The sequence below is a fragment of the Sturnira hondurensis genome, unplaced genomic scaffold, assembly GCF_014824575.4.
Source record: "Sturnira hondurensis isolate 20B ecotype Veracruz unplaced genomic scaffold, ASM1482457v3 Scaffold0006413, whole genome shotgun sequence".
NCBI lineage: Eukaryota > Metazoa > Chordata > Mammalia > Chiroptera > Phyllostomidae > Sturnira > Sturnira hondurensis.
Window position 1 is genome coordinate 74,765 of NW_028079044.1, and position 16,275 is coordinate 91,039.

The following is a 16,275-nucleotide window of genomic DNA, read 5'->3' on the forward strand; positions in this document are numbered from 1 at the left end:
CTTCCATCAAATGTATTATTCTTTCTTCTGGCAGTTTAACAACTACTAAAAGTCAGCCAAGAAAATCAGACTTCAGGCCTTCCAATACTGAATCTTACTAGCACTGAGTGGGCAAGTAACTTACCTTGTCACTGGCATATCACCACCTACCACGTACAGTTACTGTGAGAATTAAGTCATCATATGTACAAGTACATAGTAAATAAGTATTAGCTAATATTAATACTATAAAACTTACGTATAGTGAATTACAGTTGTTTCTCTGCTCTGTGAAGATGTGAAACATGTTTTCATTTTTGTAGGCATTTGACCCATCTGGTATTTCACAGTACTGACCAGTAACCTACTCACATATTTTTGGTTAAGGTCTAGTCCAAACTCCATATACTGCACGCAGCCTTTTATGATTTGGGCCCTGCTCCTTCTCCAGCCTGAGCTTCCAGTACCTCTCGCCTTACTTACTAAACCACTTTGTTTCACTTAGACTTGCTTACAATGTGCCATTCCATTGACTAAAGTTTTGGATGCAGTACAGTTTTATTCACCATTATATCTTTAGCACCTATATCACGGTGGTTGATACAGAGGTGTTCAATTAATAATAACAAATGAAAGAGTGAAAGAATTATGCTTTCTATACTTAGAATGGCCTGCTTCCCACATGTTCCCCACTCCCATTCTCCAGTGAATGAATACTCATTTTTTAATTTTACTCCAGGAATTGTTTCTCAATACTTTACAAATAAAACTGCCATTTTGTATTGTGTTTCTTCATTATGTATCTTGTAAAGATTCCTACCAGAGATATGTTCATTGAATTACTAGATTATTATATAAACTACTGGAGAGTCTGTCATTAATAGAATCATGATTGCTTGGTTGCAGTAGTTAAGTTTTGTTGATAAATCTTGGTATGTTAGAGTAATAACTAGCTATCCTTCCATATAAGTGCACAATGTTGGGTCACTGACATTTCAGGAACGGTGATAAATCTGCACTAGTCATTCTTTCCCAGTCTCTATGAACATGAATTTGCAAAGGGCAGGGACTGTGCAACTTTTGCCTCATTATGAAGTGTGTTGACCTTTATGGATACCAAAACCAGCACACCTTACCTTCATCAATTCCATTCTCCAACAAACATAGTTCTCAACAGGTTCAAAGCAATTTATCTATTACAGACATTTAAATATATTTACAGATCAGTTTCTCACACCTAGTTCTATAACTTGACTTTGAAGTTTATTATATCACTCTATAAAAAGTCCAGAGAGGCTAAACAAACTCTGCTACCTTAAAAAAGCCTAACAGGCACAATCAAGGTGGCTACAGAAGAAAAAGAAAAATTCAGCAACATTTGTCTAACTTTAGGCACTTGTCTTCTAAACCATCTCAAAGACTTGATATGAAAAAAATAGAGATTTACTCATTTATAACATGTTAACTGGCAATGTCATTGATTGTTAAAGATATGGAAGAAGAAAAATGGAAAATTGGGGTTTTGACTAATGCAAAATTAACAATACCTCGACCCCCATTAAATATACAGATGCCACCATCTCTTCCATCATGGATTTTATTTCTTCTTAGTGTAGGGTTACTATCTGTCTTAATCCAGACTCCAGCCATTGCATTATCAAATATTTCATTGTCTTCTATACAGCCTAGACCTATAAATGCAAAAATTTAGGTTATGTTATTTAGAAAGTATGTTACTAAAGACAATTAGCACTGAGAAAAAGATGAAAGATTACACATACCAGAATTATAAACTAGGATTCCACCATTCTGTCCTCCCCAAATTTTGTTGCGCCTAATTTTGGGGTTGCTTCCAGTCCTATGGATAGAACAGTAAACAATGCTATTTTAATTGCTTCCACTTCCACATCCCATGTTAGATTAGGTAACAGTGGAAAAGTCCACATTCATCATCATTAACAAGAATATAATGGAGTCCTTTAAAATGCTTTATATTAAACCAAATCAATAAACTGGTTTAATATAGCTTAATTTATTTCCCACAGAACAGTTATATTTTATGTTATTACTACAGAGTTTCTTAACATGTAAACTAAATGGAAGAGGTAAGATTAAATTACTGTTATATACTTGTTTCATGTAAAATGAAGGGCTGAATTATACAATTAGGAATACTAGAGTTCCAAAAACTGCTATAATACAGGAAAGGGTGTGTGTGAAAAACGATTAATTTTACAGAAATAGAACAAAACATGAGCTCCTGTTTATGGGTGCCTACAATATGCCATGCATATCTCACAAATACTTTTAATCCAGTATCGTTGAGTACACTGAATGCTATCTTCAGCTAGTCCAAAAAAGTTATATAGGCTGACAATTTAAACCAAGAGTATGATAGAGTGTGAATATATATACAAAAAAAGATTGAACATTGAATAACGAGAATTTCTCCCATATACCCCACATATTCCCTACTCCCTCCCAAAAAAAGCCAAAGGTGAAAACATTTACCTTATCTGAACCCCTGAATACATGTGATTATAGATATCATTGTCTTCTAGCACTCCATGTCCATTGTCATAAAAATAAACACCAACCTAAAATTAAAAAAAAGGTTTTTTTCCCAAATGACTTTTTTTCCAAGTGTTTACAAAACAATTATTCCCATACAAGAGTCCAAGAAAATCTTACCTGCTTGCCACTGTGTATCCTGTTTCTTCTCAGTACTGGAGTGCTGCCAGTTGTTACCCAGACCCCAGCCAGAGTATTACTATAAACTTCATTCTCTTCTATTACACCTTGTCCTTTCTCATGCTAAATAAAAATTACATTGATTATAACACATATATATAATATGTAAATATATAATTATGTATAATATATATATGTATACATATACATGTAAAGTTTTTAGTACATTCCCCTCTCTAAAGACAGTTTTAACAAATTTTAAAAAAATTTTTTGTTCTTTATGTGGGACAAGGAGGCAATGATAACATTTTTACATAGCCTCTAAGTAAAATTTAGGTCCCCAAAGTTTTTATACCATTCTTTATGTGGTTTTGTACTTTTAAATCTACTATAGTAAGAGTAGTATCATGCACTTTTTTTAAACAAAATTAATTTCTAAGGTATACAGCAAACTACAGCTCTCTCATTTAGTAAGTTAATATTTATTTCAAACTTATCATTGGTAAAATCACTTCAAAATGATATGGTCTCAGATTGCTAAAATTTTTATTTTTAGCAGAAGATTAAAGACAAGAATATTTCTAGAACTCTAAATAAAAATTGGAGTCATAAGTTATACCTGTCATTACCTAGAGCTTTCAGAAATTAGAATCCTATTATTTTCTTATATGAATCAGTTGTAATAGTTTCAGATACCATGGTGACAGAAACAGAGGCCTTAAAATTTTGTAATATATTGAATTTTGTTTCAACATAAATTCATGTGAAAATTGGCTTTTTTTCTCTGGAAAATTTCAGAGATTCATATTGTAGTCACACTGGCAAAATTCCAGTGCAACAAATATGACTCAGACTGACGAACAGTTGTTGTTATAGTTTAGTGCCAATTCTAATTAAAACTTTAATAAAAAGATTCACTTCTTATACCTAGATTTAGTCAGTTGATTAAATTTTACAGAACTCTACACACACAATAAAATTAAACGTCATTTACACATCCTGGTAGGGAGAACAAGAGTCTTACTCATTGTCTAAATATTAAAGACAGTCACAAATTCATAGCCTAAAAAAACTGGCCTACCTCAAGCTAGACATAATTCTGCTCCCTCCCTCATTCTCCCCTGGGTTTTGATATGAGATTCCAGAAATGTATTTATTAACTTACCACATAAATCCCACCATGTTGGCCATCATGAATTTTGTTATGTCGAACAATTGGACAACTGTTTGTCCTAATCTGAATTCCTGCTAATGCATTTCCTATTTAAAAGTAAAAGTTATATTGTCAATATATGGAACCCAGTGAAACATAGTGAAAGTTTCACATTATGTAATAGTAAAAATTCTTACTACATTTTTAATAAAAGCACAATTCTGTGAAATATGTAATATTTAGAAAGATGCTTCTGGGGAACTATGTGTAAAAAGATGCAAAGGACTGTAGGCAGTATAGGTATAGTGGTTAAGGGTAGGGATTCTTGGCCAGGCTGCACAGTTTTAAGTCCCAGGAAATTCTACCTACTTCCTGGGTGACTTTGAGTAAGTTATTTAACCTCTCTGTACCTTTGTTTCCTGATCACTAAGTGGGGATATTTAATAGTATCTACTTCACAGGACTGATGTGAATATTGTATGACTTAATTTAGGTAAGGTGCTCAGAACAGTGCCTGGCACTGCATAAGTTTTATGTAAGTATTGTCAGGCGTTAGCAAAAGAGAGTCTAGGAATGTATCAGTGTCTAGCACATAGAAATCCAATAGGTTGCTGAATTAATACCTCAAAAGTTTTAAGGAGGATTAAGTATTTTCCCTTTCTAGTTAGTACCAAACTACCATGGGAGTAATTGTTAAACGATGGAGTGAATTTAAAGAAACTGCAGATATTCCTTGAGATTATTTATCTACCTTATTTATATTTTCATCCCTGGTATCTGGTATAGTACCAGGTACATAGTAGGTATTTAGTAAATGTTTGTTAAGTGAGTATTATAGAATCATTTTTAATGAGAATTTTTAAAAAATTGGATCAGTTCTACTTAGTTTCAAACTGGACCATTTTGCTAATGTGAGGAAGACAGGACAAAGTGTAAAATTTACGGAAAAAACCACATGCTTACCATAAATGTCATTTCCTTCAATAAGGCCTCGTCCATCACCAAAGATGTAAACTCCCCCTTGATTTCCATTAAATATAGAATTCCCCCTATAATTAAGTGAAATAATAAAAATAAGCATCTACTCAGCAAAGTTTACTTGTTTTATCCAATTAATTGTAAAACCACACATGGTGATATGATCTTGGGAAATTATTTAACTTCTATGGTCCTCAGTTTCCTAATCCATCAAACGAGAGACTCAGGCCCTGGCTGGTGTGGCTCAGTGGATTGAGTGCCAGCCTGTGAACAAAAGGCCACTGGTTTGATTGCCAGTCATGGCACATGCCTGGCTTGTGGGCCAGGTCCCCATTTGGGGGCATGAGAGAGGCAACCACACACCGATGTTTCTCTCCCTCTCTTTCCCTTCCCCTCTCACTCTAAAAACCAATCAATAGAAAAAAATTTTAAAAACCCACACAAACAAACAAAAACAAAACTCCTTTCAAAACAGTTCACACATTCAAAAAAACTTTTTAAAAGCTGATCTAGACATATTTGCTGAATATGTGAACAAGAAAGAAAACCCATACACTAATAAAACAAGCAGAAAATAAAATTTGACAATTAAAAATACTTTATGGTCTTCATTTAAATTACAATAGCTCTGTTCAACATTCTTAAGCAATGCCTTTAAGACTGGATCTGTTTGTTCCCTCATTGTGGTCAGAGGGAGAGGCAGAAACTTAAAAAAAAAAAAGATTTCAGGTATTTATTTTTAGAGAGAGGTGAAGGGAAGAAGAAAGAGATGAAGAGAAACATCAATGTGAAAAATACTGATTGGTTGCCTCTTGCATGCACCCTGACTGGGGATTGAACCTACAACCCAGGCACTCACCCCTAGGAATCTAACTAGTGACTGAGTTAAACAGCCACCTTCATCTTTTACTTTGTGGGTCAAGGCCCAACTAACTGAGTCACACTGGTCAGGGGTCTGGGCAAGTGGCAGAAACTATTCAAGAAAAAGTCACAGCTTGAAGTTTTGACTTTTCTGTTATTTTAGTTCTGTCTGTTCAAGAATCTTTGAAATAGTTTGCTGAGTCATTCTATTGGCTGACTCTCAGGGAACAAAGAGAGAGAGAGAGAGGTCATTCTGGTTCCAGCCTTTTTACTCATCTACAATGAATTTTGATAAATTTAAAGTTAAAATCTGAGAACTGTAACAGAATAAACAATAAAAAAATTAAAAAAATAAAGTTAAAACTATAGCATTTAGAACTGTCCATAAAGTAATACTGACCATGGCTTATATCATTAATAAAAAATGAACAAACACACACACAAAATAAATGCAATAGCTATGCTCATTCAGATGCACAGACTTTTTATTAGAAAACGTTATTTTATAGCAGTTAGGTATCTAGGAAAGCCAGTAAGAGTTAAAGCTAAGTATTCTGACTTTTTTATTTGAGCTCTCACTTGAGGATATGCCCACTTATTTTAGAGGGAGAAAAAAGAGTAGGGAAGGGGAAGGAGAAGAAGAAACACTGATGTGAAAGAAACATCAATAGGTTACTGCTTGTACATGCCCCGACCTGGGATTGAACCTGCAACCTAGGTATATGCCCTGACCAGGGATCAAACCTGAAACCCTTTGGTGCATTAGATGACACTCCAACCAACTGAGCCACCATCCGGCCAGGGCTTGATTTTTTAAATAATATAAAACAAAATAAAAAAAGTACTTTCTACTCATAATATACATGAATACCTTATTGTTGGGTCACTATTTGAGGTAATCCATACACCTGCAAAGTTGTTTGCATAGATTTTATTCTCTATGAATTGTCCTCTTCCTTTTTCATGGACATATATTCCTCCCGTCTGCCCATGATGAATTTCACATCGAACCACTGTGGGATTAGCATAGGCTTTTACTTCAAAGCCTGCTATCCTGTTTCTGTGTATGTTGCAACTTTCAAAGTAACCCTGAAAAATACAGAAATCAAACCTGTAGCTAAGACTACTTTCCAAAAATTAACACTAAAAAACTTTTTAATGCACACCTTGAAATTAATCAGAGATGTTCAAGAGTAAGAATAAAACACAGACAGACATACACTAAATTTCAAATGATAAACATGGACGGAAATGTTTTAACTTTAGTACAAGAGAACTACAAACACTTTAATTAGTCTGAATATATTCAATGCCAGGAAAAGAAAAATACATAAATGTTTACTCAATAACTGCAAATAAATACCATTAGCCAAAAAGTCTATATATTCTTCAATAAAATATTCATAAATATTAAAGAAAATAAATCCTTATAGCCTCAAAAATGTCCCACAAAACTAACTTCTAAAAAGATGACCTAGGAATATAATTAGAGACTACAGAAAGACAAAAAATTTTTTTCATCTTAGCCTAATAACAGTTAACTGGCTAAATAAAATGTTTTTGAAGACTATGCTCATGGTATAAATACTATCATGTTAAATGAAAAGACGGTCTATACTCAAGGTAGTGTACATTAAGTATGATTTCTGTATCCTTTATACTTCTCTGAATTTCTTAAATTTTCTATAGTGGACATGTTTTGCTCATTTTATAATGAGAATAAAAGTACTCTAATACTGATACTTTAAATTTTAAGGCTCAATTGAGATTAAATATTCAGAGAAAAAAGATTCTGTGGCACTCAGTACCCAAACTGTGACATCCATCCATCCCTGTTGTTAAACTTCCATGTACTGACCTATACTATTTATATATTTGTCTTATCTATTTATACCTGATCATAATCTCCTGAAAAGAAAGAAGTATCCAACTATGCAAGACTTTATACATAGCAAGCACTCAAGCAGGATTTGACAACTCAAGCAGTTTGAAACAGGATATAATTCTGAATACTCTAGTATACTGCATGTTTAACTCTAAGAACATGGACCTCTGAACATAACATTCAGAAGTAGTTTTCAGGTTTCATTTTCCAGAGATAAGGTGCAAATTATCTATCATTTACCACTTTACATTTGGATTATAATCTTATTCATTTCCTTTAAAAAATTGGGAGTTAAATAAAAATGATTCCTTTATAAAAGTTTTTTCTTCTTTGATTTATACCAAATAAATAGACACTGGGTCAATTTATACAAACTATTATGGCAAAACAGAGCACCAAAGAAACAAAAACAAATTTAAAAAGAGGATAAACTAAAAGAACTTTAATGTTCTATTGAAAAAAACTTTTTTCTGCTGCATTTATCACTGAGAAGGGAGCTCAACTAAGTCTCTTAGTCTCTCTCTGCCTAAAGTTAAATGACATACCTGATTGGTAAACCTGGGAAAGAATAAACTGGGTATGCTCTACTCAGCTTCACCTTTTCCTCATAGAAGTGAGCTACCCTCAGGGAGTAAACCTGCTGCTGCTACTCAAACACTGCTGCGCCTGTGACGAAGCGGGTAAGCCTACTTAATTTGGGGTTCAGCTGAACAAACCCAGTTTAGTTCTCATTTTAAGTTGTACATTCCAACTTAACCTTCAAAAGTAAAAAAGATAGTATGTCAGCCTCCTCATGCTACTTCATGGCTTTGTTAATTGGTTCACAATGTGGCAGAGAAATGTGAGCTATTTTGGGGGCTTTCATGAAAATTCCAATTAACAGGCCACTATCATGTCCTGGCTATCCTAGTTAAACATACAGTAGTACTGCAGGTATACTTTGCTATATATTGACTAAACATTATCAAATGTGAGAATGCTCTTTCTCTATTTTCTTTAGGTTTTCATTTTGTACAATAAGAGTCAACTAGATCAACAAGTTTATTCAGGCAAACAGCTGACCACTCTTTATTTTCCCTTACCCAGAGGCCCACACTTCTAATTCTTTTAGCGGATTTGTTGATTTGCCTCCATATTTTAAACTAAAGACTTATATTGCTGTATCTTGAGTTTTTAGATTTAGGTATTATCTACTGACTTCCTATTATGAAAGATGAGACTTGAACTCTCCTACATTTCTATCCCCCATCATACACATTCATACACTTTATTTTTCCTATGTACTAACATCACCATTTGGGTTTAGATTAGTGTGCTATTCAGAGCTGAACAACTTTTAATTTTCCCTGAAGTTAGTAATCATCTTGTTTTTTTCTTTGCATAAATCTCTCATGATAATCTAGCCTAAACTCCTCAACATAAGTAGGTTTTATCATCTGCTCTAATCTGGACTGGTTGCCCTGGTCAGAGGCACAAGGTCGTTTATTATATTTAATTCAGATTATGCTTAAAAATATCCTCTATTTCTGTCAACCATGGACTTTGTAAACTCTATCTTTTGTTTTGGAGTAACTTTCAAGAAAAGAATGCAGCAAAGAAAATTTTTTCTTTCATGTCTTAAAAACAGAAGCCCCTACAATACTAAAACTGTGATTTTATTACATTTATAAAGAACAACTGATAAATGTATAGTTTTATAATTTTACAAGGATAGATGTCTTTAGTATTATTCTGGGTTAAAGGGCTCAGTTAATATAAATGTGCTTTAAACTACATTTTAATGACATGTATCTGTTTTGTTGGGATGCCTTTAGTACAAAATGGTGTAATACAGAACTGTAGGTAACATTTAGACGGAATTTTACTTCGCCTTTTAAATGAAAACTATAGAAGCTCCAACATCTATGCAAAACTCCAAAAACATAGACATTTTACCCTGTATTATAATGTGATTTATGGCCCTACTAGAAGATACCAGATTGCTAATGGCTTCTTTATATTTAAAATAAAAGCTTATTTACTTCTTGGCACAAGCAATGCTAAATTTTTGCCATACACATTACTTAAAATTATCATTCTATCAAGTTCAAAACACTGATATAAAAAATAAAAGATGAGACTAAGCACTTATTTAAATTTTTTGAAATAAAGTATTCTTTATTAAATGACAATAAAAGGCATTCAAGTGTTTCTCTTAAAACTCTCCACACCCCAACAAAGAATAAAAAGGAAGAAGAAAATATATGCTATCTTCACTGAAATAAACTTCCATAACCCCCAAATGTAATCTATAAGAACACTTGCTAAATACCGTGAAATCTGGGTAAGGAAGAGCAAGGTGCTAAGAGCGCAAATGTTACCTTAAACACCTTCAGCAAGGTAGTTTCTCCTAAGTAACTGAAGGTTCTAATAAACCTATCTAAGGATCTACTAAAGTGATGGGATCTAGTGGCATGAATAGAACAGGAAACAGAAGGAAAGAAGGAAAGAAGAAAGAAGGAAACAGAGTATTATTTTCATAGAAATAGTCACATGAAGTAAATTTGAAGAAGAAAACCCACTACATTATGTGCAATTTCTGTCATATAAAACTTGTTTCCTGTCTAAGGAAGACTATCCAAAGTGAGAGGAGAGAGGACAGCCAGATTTCAGCATAGAAAATCTGTCATCTGTCAATGTGTCAAGAGTTAAATGAATAAATTTAGAATGTCTCAAAAAATTTTATGCCAATTTGGTATTGTTCTATCATTTTAATTTTATTAAACTAAAATAACACTCTGTAATGGATTTAATATTAAGCAAAAGTAATTAGAGAACTGTGAACATGGATAGAAAAATTATTTTTAGTAGTGAGATTGGCATTGTGGTTACGTGAAAGATAAAAAAAGAAAGAATCCTTATCTTTTAAAGATACATGCTAAAATATTTACAGATGACATAATGATGTCAGGATTTACTTAAAAATAATACAGAGAATAAAGAGGAGAGTTAAAGAATGAGGAGGTACTGATGAAACAAGGTTGGCCATGAATGGATAGTTGTTAAAAGTGGAGGGTGGGCACATGGGGATTCATTATACTATTCTCTCCACTTTTATGTACATTAGAAAGATTCCACGAAACAAAAATACATTTAAAAATTAGAGATAAAAACCAACTGGAAACAAAAGAGAGAAAGGTATGGAGACAGTAAAGAACACAGATTTAAAGAAATCACACAGATTTTAAAGAAAAAGGACAATTTAAGTAATAGGAAAGAAAGGAACATATAGAACAGAGAAATAATATAAGTAAAACAACACACTTATTTTTAAAAAGTTTTTATCTTTAGAAAGAGGGAAAGGCAGGGTGAAAGAGAGGGAGAGAAACATTAATGTGTGAGAGAAACTTCAATCAATTGCCTCTCACATACTCCCACCTTTAGAGCATGTGCCCTGACCAGGAATTGAAGTGGTGAACTTTCAGTTCACAGACTGGCACTTAATCCACTGAGCCACACCAGCCAGGGTGTAGACAATCTTCTATAATTAATTCTTATGAATAAGGAAATTTAAATTCTGAGTATGTCATAGACAAGGAAAAACAATTTCAGAACTAAAAAGATAAATATAAATATAATTAAATAGTATAGATCGAAAGAGGACAATACAAAAAATAGTTCAAATGTTTATTTTGTTGTTCTCTGAAGTTCTATAGAAAACAAAGTCAAATTTTAAAAATGTTATCTTTAGTGATGTCACCCTACCAAACATGAGCTGCAACACAAAGACAAACAAAAAAAATATAATTAAGTCCTCACTTAAAGTGGTTGGTTGATAAGATGCTTGGAAACTTCAATTTTAAACAAAACTATATACAAAGAAACCAATTTAATTACTGGCTACTTGACATAAGCAAGAGTTGCTGTAATTTTGTGCACATTTTGCCCAAATTTTTGAGGGGAAAAATAGGATGAGCATTATACATGGGTAGTAATTGTATCTGTTCTTGTGTTTTGTAATTACTTGTTACACAATTTCTTGTATCATAGTATGTTCAAAAATAAATGCTAAAATTCCTTTATAATACAAAAAACAAGTATTTAAATATAAATAAATAAATTGAATTAAAAAAATTGAAAATGAAAGATTTTTTTTTCCTGAATGTTTTGGCCAAAAACATGGGAGCACATTATACATGGCAAAATACAGTAAGTTCATACATGTATTTTTGGTCACAAAAACATCACCAAATTTCTAAATAAAGACACAAAACACATCAGACACTGAAATAAAGGTGAGTACACATACATTTAAGAAAGATGAATAAATATAGGATAATTATTTTCCAACCTGCTTATTCCAGTTCACAGTCACAGGTGGCTGAAGCCTATCTGTAGCTCATGGAGCAAAGAGGAACCAAACCTGGACAGGATGTCCTTCCATCTCAGGGCACACACATGATTTTTTTTAATTAAAGATTTTTCTTATGCCCTGGCTGGTGTGGCTCAGTGAATTGAGTGCCACCCTGAGAACCAAAGGGTCACCAGTTCAATTCCTAGTCAGGGCACATGCTGGGTTGTGGGCCAGGTCCCCATTTGGGAGTGCACAAGAGGCAACCATGCATTTATGTTTCTCTCCCTCTTTTCCTCCCTCCCGTCTCCTCTCTCTGGAAACAAATACAATATATTTTTAAACATTTTACTGATTTATTTCCAGAGAGAGGGGATAGGAGAGAGAAAGAGAGGGAGAGAAACATGAATCGGCTGCTTCTCACACCCCCCCAACTGGGTACCTGGCCTGCAATCCAGGCATGAGGGCACACTCATGATCTGGACACCAATTAGCCTAATGTGCACATCTTTGGGATGTGGAAGAAAACCAAAGCACCAGGAGAAAGATGCGCACAGATCAGGGGAGAATATTCTGTGCAAACTCCACATAGACAGTGGACCCAGCCTGGAATGTTTTATTCTCATCGACATTATAAGAAAATGATGTTATTCAGGGATGTGTTGTACTTGGAATGGAAGAACATTTTACGAAAGGATTTTAAAGGACTGTGCTATAATACTAAAACACACAATGTTTTAGTATTATAGCACAGTATTTTATTCTTTCAAATAAAATACTTTATTTTAATCCTTCCCTTACAAGTCTCTATTACTCCTTAGTACCTAGAGTTGTTTAAAAAAAAAAGTTATAAAAAATAGACCTCTGGTCAAGATGAAGGCATAGGTAGGTGTGCTTTGCTTCCTTGCGCAACCACAAAGAAAATCACAACTACCTCAAAACATGTAACAGCCAGAACTGTCAGAAAAATGAACTGTATGGGAGTCTGATGAGCAACAATTTAAATAAGCCAATTCCTCCAGAGGGACGGGAGGGGCAGAGACGTGGAGACAGGGGGAGACGCAGGGAGAAGCAGTGTGGTGCAGAAAAGCAGAGGTGGAATGGGCATTCCCACATTCATGTGTGGTAGATATAAAAATCAGGAGGGATACCTTGGGAGAGAGCAATCCCAGCCCCAAGGCATTCAGCACAGCTGGGAAGATAATTTCACATAACTTCTGGCTGTAAACACCAGTGGGTGTTGGGGCAGCAGAAGAAACCACCGGATTTTCAGGAGACACTGCACAGTCTTAGAACTTATGCAAACCCACCCATGCTGGGATTCAGAACCAGAAACAGCTTGAAGGGTGCCAGTTGCATATGGGAAGTGGGTGAAGTGACTGGAAAGGGGTGAGGACAGGGCAAATCTCCAGAAGCCAGACAGTGGTATCATCCCCTCTCCAAGCCCTCCCCCAACACGGAACCACAAAGTGTTGAAGCAGGTTGCCCCAACTCTGGCAATTACCTTAAGGCTCCACCCCCACACAATTTACTGGTGCCTTTTCTACAACAGGCTATGCTAAGACAGGGAGTCAAAGCAGCTCTACCTAACACACAGAAATGAACACAGAGAGGCTGCCAAATTGAGGAGACAGAGAAATATATCCCAAATGAAAGAACAGAACAAAATCCCAGAAAAAGAACTAACCAAACTGGAGATAATGAACCTATCAGATGCACAGTTCAAAACACTGGTATATCAGGATGCTCTAAGAACTCAGTGAGTACGGTAACAACATAAAGGAAGAAATGAAGATTACACCAGTGAATAAAGAAAAATCTACAGGGAACCAACAGTGAAGGGGAGGAAGCCGGGATTTAAATAAACGATTTGGAACATAGGGAAGAATTTAGCATTCAGCCAGAACGGAAAGAAGAAACAAGAATTCAAAAAACAGGAATAGTACAAGAAGTCTCTAGGTCATCTCCAAATGTACCAACATCTGAATCATAGGTATGCCAGAAGAAGAGGAAAAGCAAGAAAATGAAAACTTATTTGAAAATATAATGAAAGAAAACTTCCCCAATCTGGCAAAGAAAATAGACATACAAGTCCAGGAAGCACAGAGAGTCCCAAACAAGTTGGACCCAAAGAGGAGCACACCAAGATGCATCATAATTAAAATGCCAAAGGTTAAAGACAAAACAGAATCTTAAAAGCAGTAAGAGAAAAGCAGAGGGTTACCTACAAAGGAGTTCCCATAAGACCACCAGCTGATTTCTCAAAAGAAACCTTACAGGCATGAGGGATTGGCAAGAAGTATTTAAAATGATGAAAAGCAAGGACCTACAACCTGGATTACTCTATCTACCAAAGCTAGCATTTAGAATGGAAGGGCAGATAAAAGTGCTTCTCAGACAAGGTAAAGCTAAAGGAGTTCATCACTGCCAAGCTATTATTACATGAAATGTTAAAGGGAATTATGTAAGAAAAAGATCAAAGTTATGAGCATTAAAATGGTAACAAATCACAACTATCAACAACTGAATTTAAAAAACAAACTAAGCAAACAGAACAGGAATAGAACCACAGACGTGGAGATCACTTGGAGGGTTATCAGCTGGGAGAGGGAATGGAGGCAAAAGGGAGAGGATGGGGGGGAAAGGTTCAGGGATTAAAAAGCATAATTGGTAGGTACAAAATAGACAAGGGGACATTAAGCATAGAATAGGAAATGAAGAAGCCCAAGAACTTGTATGTACCACCCATGGACATGAACTAAGGAGGGATTTCTTGAGGTAAGGGTAGTAATGGATAGAGGGAGCCAAAGGGGGAAAAACTGGGACAATTTTTTTCTTAAAGACTTTACTTATTTATTTTTAGACAAAGGGGAAAGGAGGGAAAAAAAGAGGGAGAGAAACTTCAATGTGTGGTTGCCTCTCATGTGCCCCCCACTGGAAAACTGGTCTGCAACCCAGGCATGTGCTCTGACTGAGAATCGAACGAGCAACCCTTTGGTTCACAGGCCTGTGCTCAATCCACTGAGCCACACCAGCCAGGGTGGGACAACTGTTAACAGCATAATCAATAACATATATTTTTAAAAAGTTATAAAAATGAACTGTATTGGGGTATGTTATAAACAATTATGATGATGAACTTTAGTAAGTAATCATCAGGACAGGTATTTTAAAAATGAGGAAATTACTCAGGTTAAAATTATATTGGTACCTCAAATCATCTGGGAATGAGAATAGTGAGTGGCAAGCATAAATCGGACACTTAAAATGTATGTAACTCTGGGGCAGTGTAAAGGCAATACAAGCGAAGAAATTCTAGTATAGCATAGTTTCATCACAGAATAAGAGACTACTTAGAAACTATAGCCCATCTTCCACACCTTTGCCCAGACTCCAATTCCTACCTCCTTGGAGAAATCACATACAGTTTGCCACAAAATGTATCTTAAAAAATTTTTAAAAATATTTTATTTATTTATTTTTAGAGAGAGGGGAAGGAAGGGGGAAAGAGAGGGAGAGAAACATCAACTATTTGCCTATTGCAAGCTCCTAACTGGGGAACTGGCCTGAAACCCAGGTATGTGCTCTGACCAGGGACAGAACTGGTGATCTTTTGGTTTACAGGCTGGGACTCGGCTCAATCCACTGAGCCTCACCAGCCAGGGCAAAATGTCAGTATCTTTATTCTAGCTGGAGAAGGGCAAACTGTTATCTCCACTCTGCTTTCTTATCAACCAGCTCGAGCTACAACCCAAGTTGTACCCAAACTGTTTCTCTCAGGTTATAGCTACCCCTGGAATAATGATGAACTTATTTAGGTCTATCTAATCAGAACTTGCTAAAAGGGTATACTCCTCATAGTCTAGTTCAGCTTAAAAAAAAAAAAGAGTTCTACAAATGATGAAAATAAAGAATTTCCTTTGCTAACAGATTTGTGTATGTGAATCTAAGGTTCCCAAGTTGCCTGACTAATGCCACACAATAGCAACAAAACTTCACCCCCCTCCCCACCTGACTCATCAAAAAATGTTGTACTAGGACTTGAAAATTACCTCAATGAAAATTAGACATTAAATGAAAATAATACCTGAATAGACACCCAAGAACATATTTTAAATCGTAGCCCGAGAGCTCAAAAAGTCTGTCTCTAGAAAATTGTGTAAAATGATGTAGTAGTATTTAAAACATATCATCCATAGAGATGCCTAATTAACTGCTGTGTAAGTTTTAGAATTTCTATATTATCACTGTACCTCTTGAAGTTCTGCCAGTTAAAAAATTTTTTGAACAGGAGTAAAATGGAAATCAAACTAATGATAAAACCATTACTTCTCCAAGTACAGCCTATAAACAACCTGTATTAAACTCACTTATGATGCTAATTAAAAATGCATATCC

General features: G+C 34.9%; 1 protein-coding gene across 3 annotated transcripts in view; it reads right to left on the reverse strand.

The window, feature by feature from the left end:
* The window catches only part of FBXO11 (F-box protein 11), a 95,094-nt gene that overhangs the window by 3,654 nt on the left and 75,165 nt on the right, over window positions 1–16,275 (reverse strand). For all 3 annotated transcript variants that reach the window (XM_037047842.1, XM_037047841.1, XM_037047840.1), the window contains 7 exons: window positions 6,534–6,751; window positions 4,787–4,872; window positions 3,836–3,930; window positions 2,671–2,793; window positions 2,491–2,576; window positions 1,761–1,837; window positions 1,527–1,670 (listed from right to left, as the gene is read on the reverse strand). In XM_037047842.1, coding sequence (XP_036903737.1) covers window positions 1,527–1,670; window positions 1,761–1,837; window positions 2,491–2,576; window positions 2,671–2,793; window positions 3,836–3,930; window positions 4,787–4,872; window positions 6,534–6,751 — 829 coding nt within the window. The remainder of the gene's footprint in view (window positions 1–1,526; window positions 1,671–1,760; window positions 1,838–2,490; window positions 2,577–2,670; window positions 2,794–3,835; window positions 3,931–4,786; window positions 4,873–6,533; window positions 6,752–16,275) is intronic.